The 6,000-nt window shown below is 36.9% G+C and overlaps 1 protein-coding gene across 1 annotated transcript in view; it reads right to left on the bottom strand.

Moving 5' to 3' along the window:
* Positions 1-2,746: 2,746 nt before the first annotated feature.
* rhpn1 (rhophilin Rho GTPase binding protein 1) overlaps positions 2,747-6,000 on the bottom strand; it is a 45,776-nt gene continuing 42,522 nt past the window's right edge. The window contains exons 14-15 of the mRNA XM_033020415.1: positions 5,462-5,620; positions 2,747-3,954 (exon numbers count right to left, since the gene is read on the bottom strand). Of these exons, the coding sequence (XP_032876306.1) occupies positions 3,751-3,954; positions 5,462-5,620 (363 nt within the window). The 3' untranslated portion in view covers positions 2,747-3,750. The remainder of the gene's footprint in view (positions 3,955-5,461; positions 5,621-6,000) is intronic.

Below are 6,000 nucleotides of genomic sequence, written 5' to 3'. Positions count from 1 at the left end.
ATCTTGTACCAAAACAATTGATTAAAGACACATAGCACATTATTTCTTACATAAACGTAAACATTGCCCCACAGAACATTCAGACATGATTTACATTTACTCAACATGTATCATCGGGCAGTTTTGTTTCTTATACAATGATTTTTTGTAATTAGTTTGGCTACAGTCCACGGTTACTCCTACATCTACCTCTGGGAATTAAAAAATAGCAACTTAATTTTGCATTGTATTTGTAAACCACAAATTAAATGTTAGAAGCAAACATTCTCTCTAAAAACTGTCCTATTTATTAAAAACTGGAATGGAGATCTGGCAAGTTACAGGTGTGTAGCTTAAACAACTGTTATAACATCAGTCTGCAGTCTAGCTCAGTGAAGAATAATACTGGCAAGAGTTTTACAACAGAGCAGATTACAAATTCCAGCCCCCAGAGTACAATGTACAACAAATGGGGTTAAGATGCAATACAGTGAGAGGGCACTATATTCTTAGCAGCAAGGTGTGTTGAGAATGATTGCAAAGTAGCTGTGACACGTTATACCCAATTATTTTCTACTGTTTCTAACAAAATCTCATTCATCCCATTCACAGCACAACAATAGAGTCTAAATTCTGGAATATCCAGCCCATTTTCAACAATAGCAGTTAAAAATAAAAGGACTACCGCCACTTTCTCAAGGAAAAATAGGAATGAGCAATAAAAGGTAGCCTGATATCCATATTGTGAGAATGAACAGCTAGCAGGAACACATTGGCTGCCTATGCTGCTGGTCTTTGATTCATACAGATATATATATTTTGAAAACAATAGATTGGAGAAGGCAGAATTGGAAATATTAAAACATTATTTTGATCTGTAGTCCCCAAAATGTATCTAATAAATAATCATTTGGTCCAAATGAAAATGCCAGGTTTAGCATTTATCTATGATGACAATTAAATGTGTCAAAAGAGGCTTTAAGATTATGTTCAACAAACAAATGTTTGCGATTTACCAGAAGTATATTCAGCTTTGTGTTATAAATTTGATAGTGTTCAGTACCATAAATACTCTCGTCACCCCCCACACTCTAAACAACTAGAAAATGTAGACAATTAAACCTTGCACAACCATAAATCTATAGCTAGACACAAATTGCTGGAGTAACTCAGCGGGTCAGGCAGCGTCTCTGGAGAAAAGGATTAAGTGACGTTTCGAGTCCTCAGTCTGAAGAAGGGTTCCGACCCGAAACGTCACCTATTTCAGAGATCTTGCCTGACCGGCTGAGTTACTCTAGCATTTAGCGTCTATCTTTGGTGTAAACCAGCATCTGCTGCTCCTTCGTACACCATAAATCTATACCCGCATTAGGTCTATGGTCGTGGTTTTGAAGGGACTATTCAAAATGTGCATTTATCCTACCCGTTTCATTGTATTAAATGGTTCACTAAATATTATAATTATGCACTGGTCTAAATTAAACCATACAATTAAAGAATTATCAATGCTAAAATAACTGATTACATTTGAATCTGGAGTGGGCTTTCAATAACCAATGAGATTGTGTTACTTCATAAAACTGACGATTACCTATGCAGAAACTGTCCCATTCTTCATCACAACTCCAATCAAAATTATCTAAATTTTAATCTCTCAGCACTTAGGTTTGATATATGCAGGCAGTACTAAATAACTCGTGCTGTTATTTATTTTGATATAATTTTGCAGAATTGCTGCATTTTTGTCTTTATTGAAGTGGAAATTATTTTCTTTCCAGTCACATCTGATGGAAAATTAATGTTCAGGGATAATGTCATTTGATGTTTCTTTGAATTAATTTGATTTTCACTACGGAATTATATTCAAAATGTCTGCAGCGACTGAGAGCCAACTGTGATTCATCCAAACATTAGTTAGTAATGAACAAAAGCTGTAGCCAATGGCAGTTAGATTTTTCTTCTATCTAAGGGAAGTGTTGAACAACCTTGCCTATACCTCTAGGCAATTCTCACTCTTCTCTACATACTCACTTTTTAAGTACAGAATGATGTGTTAATCAACTTAATCATATGTGCATGGCAGAATATAACTGCAAAATCAGACATTTTCTCATTATTTTCTCTACATTCTCCAGGAATTCTGTCATGGATAAAATTAAATAAACTGGTCAAAATGCCAATCAAAAATTTCAAATGTTCAACCAAATTTTGTTTTGTAATTCAGCAGCAAGTTCAGGGTTACAACGTCAGCAACGAAATAAGAAACAAATCTATACCATGTCTAAAAATGGAGAAAGAACTCAAGTTGCCCAGTCAACCTATAAATCAGGTTCACCATTTGGGAAGGACTAAGATATATCATGGAACATGTTCTCTTTAAAAAAATAAATACCAAGTAGAATGCTTTCGCATAGGGGCATAAGGGAAGCACAATCCAGTGAATCTCTGCACCATAAGCGATAGAAATGATATTATAATATTGGATCCTCATTAAGTTCGTTTTGACATTAGATGGACCTCTGTCTCAACATAATTATGGACAGAATAACTGCTTTTGGCTGTGCTATTAATTACTTTACATGAAATTTGCTGTCAAGTTTACAATCTAAAGCATTAACTATCTAAATGTTTGCAGAAATAACAAAATATATCCCATTTTAAAAAATAACATGAAAAAATGTCAGTAGATTGTTATGAAAAGACTGAAACAATGCTGTTTGAGGTTTAAAGTCTTCCATGGTTTGAGGTTTAAAGTCTTCCAATCCTGCTCAAGTCAGAACAACCATCATTAATTTAGGCATAATTTTTAAAGACAATCTTGAATTGTCTAAAAGTACTATTTTGTCCTTTAAATAAAATCTATATCAAACTGAGAGCATAGGATCAATTCTACCAAGCCAAACCTTGCAAGGTTTCCCAGTGCAGCTTGTATTTGTCAGTAAGTGGTGGGAGGGAGTAAACAATAGTGTTTCTGGATCTTAAAGTGCAAATTTTGTGAATGAAGTTAAAAGTGAGACATAATAAAGGAAATTCAATATGGGGGCAGAAAGTAATGCAGGGATGTAGGGGATGAGAGAGGTTTTGCAATGTTGGATCCAGTACTAAAACAGGTTAATGATACTATTTTAATGTAAAGAATATAGTCTTTTGATCATTTGCTTGTTAGATCTTCAGCAACTTGTGAAAATGAATCATTACAAATGTAAGGAAAGTTTTGCTCTTGATTGGCTTGAAATGAACCAAAGATCCATCACAATGACAGGTACGAAGAGTATCTCATCCTGAAGCAGCAGGTTCAGAATAGTCATTCATTAATTATTAACCACAAATGCTTTGTAAATTCTCATAGAGTGAATGAAAAACAAACCCAGAGATGCACCTTGAGAAAGGCAATGTCATGGACATAATGGACAAAGGATGTATTTCCGTACCAGTGTCCCTGTTCTGTCAGTGTTTTCAGTGGAAGCCTGTAGCAAATCAGGCATGGAGAACTCTTCCATTTCACCTCACTGGTATCAGTGAATGATACTGAAACCAAGTCCATTTTTGCACCGCACTTTACCTTGACACTGTTTTTCTATCACACCACCTGTGGTTTCCACAAATGAGGCTTTGAATAAAAGTATCCACAGGGTTTTAAATTCTAGTGTGCATAATTGACAAGGTTCTGAGTGAAATGAACTTCTATACCACTGCTCTGTACTCAGACTTGTGATGGCTATGTTTGTGAAACTGATGAATATTTTCCATAGACAGAACTGATAATACTCTTCAGTAAAATGATCCATCATCTGTCACGGCACTGAATGGTACGCTGTGAGTGCTGCCATCCTTGTTTGTATTTTTCCTCTTGTTCCAGGTTGTCAGCAAACCTGAACCCTTACTAGAATCAGCAATTTTCCTGCTGTTCTCTTTATCACTCCCGGAGAAGATGCTTGCCGAGGACATTGTACCAAGAAGTGATTTCCTGTCAGCCTGGAAGAAAGAGAAAGCAGAATGATGATAACCAACTCTGGCAAACAATTAAATGAGATGTCTGTCAGAGAGTACGGGCTGAAGAAGTCCAGGTACCAAAGTGCTTAAGTTATTTTGAATGGTACACTACAGACTCACAATTTAACACTGCAACCAAATCCCAGAAAAGAGCTTTGAAACTAGATAGAAAGGTTTTCATGTTACAAGGTACGATACTGCCTAGGACATTAATGTGTCCCTTTGATATTGTGCACAATCTGCTACTGATTTTATCTACATCAACATTAGAAAATGGGGGCTGGTGGGCTACCTGGCCCCACAATTCAATATGATCACAGCTGATAGGCCCAGACTGAGCACAATGCAGCACTGTGTCACAACTCAAACATCCCAGTTAAGATCATCTAACAATTATTTGACATTGTTTTGGAAGTTATCACAAATTTAAAGAAAGACATCAACTGCAGATGAGGCTTCGAGTGTTAGGCAGCAGTGCAGCACTAGGGGGATGACCCGCATCTAGATTTGCAACCAGACTGTGGTGAAGACATACGATTGATTATGATGGGGCTAATGTTAAAGATTCTTGTTTGGATGCTGCTGACGGGGCGTGGGGATGGTGCAAACACAACCAAGTGGCTTGGATAGAGTGGATGATTCCACTAGTGGTTGAGTCCAGGATTAGAGGGCACAGCCTCAGTATAAAAGGACGTACCTTTAGAACGATGAGCAGGAGTTTCTTTAGCCAGAAGGTGGTGAATCTGTGGAATTCATTGCCTCATACAGCTGTGGAGGCCAAGTCAGTGGGGATTTTTAAAGCCAACATTTGACAGATTCTTGATTAGCAAGGGTGTCAAAGGCCACGGGGAGAAGGCAGGAGAATGGGGTTGAAAGGGAATGATAGATCAGCCATGATCGAATGGTGAAGTAGATCAATGGGCTGAATGGCCCAATTCTGTTCCTATGACTTAAGCGCTCATGAAGTGATGATGGGGATATTTTTGGATAAGTGTTTAGGTGGCAGTTTTGGGAAGGTGGGAAAGAAATGGTAGTGGAGGTTAATTAGACATGCAGCTAGCTCTAGGACCAGGGGTAGTGGGGAGAGATCAGATAGACAAGCAAGCAGGGGAATTAGAGATACCCCCTGCAAGTGAATAACAAGGAGTATACTATGTTAAGGAAACCAATACAGCAAGGCAAGAGACACTTCAGATTTCACTTCAATTAAGCAGATTTGCATTGTATTAGAAATGTTCTCTGGTTTTAGTTTTATTTGCTGCGAGGAAATATGTATTTAACTTGAATTGGTATATGCTAGCAGAAGCTATTTGTACAGAGATTAGCTCTCAATACACACTATTCCAGGAACCTCAGTAGGCAGAGTTGCTGCACGTTTCCCATGAAGTAATTAACGTTAGATTGTTTATTGTGGCGATATCCTAATTGATCTATTGACTTTACACAACCACTTGTCATTAAATGTCACACCTGAATATTCAACACTCACATTATTCTGATGTTCAGTAGTATTTAGTGTTATCACCCCAATCTTGATGCTTTCTGTGCTGACAATTTTCAGTAGCTGAACTACTTCTGAATGCTTGGACCACTTGCAATCCTGTTCATTCACGGACACAATATATTCTCCTTCTCCGAGACCGGCTTTCTGAGAAAATAAACAAGTCACATCAATTCCAATTAATTTATCATTATAACACTGTAGTACAAGTTTAAAAAAATCACAAAAAATACACACACACACACACACACTCTCTCTCCAAATGGGGGGACTATGTATAAACACTGCTGTAATTTCTACATGGTGAAACCAAAATGTATAAAAATGGCCTTTAATAAAATCTGACAATGTTCACTTTAACCACATGAGATTTTTTCTATTACAAATCTCAAATTGTGGAGTACAGAGGAAAATAAATAAATGATGGGTCTTTGTCCCAAACATTATGGAGGGCACTGTAGATTTTTATAAAGTACGTTTAAAAAAAGGAAATATTCCATCTTGTTACTTAATGTATTTCTATTATC

The sequence above is a fragment of the Amblyraja radiata genome, chromosome 4 (genome assembly GCF_010909765.2).
Source record: "Amblyraja radiata isolate CabotCenter1 chromosome 4, sAmbRad1.1.pri, whole genome shotgun sequence".
NCBI classification, from domain to species: Eukaryota; Metazoa; Chordata; class Chondrichthyes; order Rajiformes; family Rajidae; genus Amblyraja; species Amblyraja radiata.
This window is presented reverse-complemented; position numbering and strand designations above follow the sequence as displayed.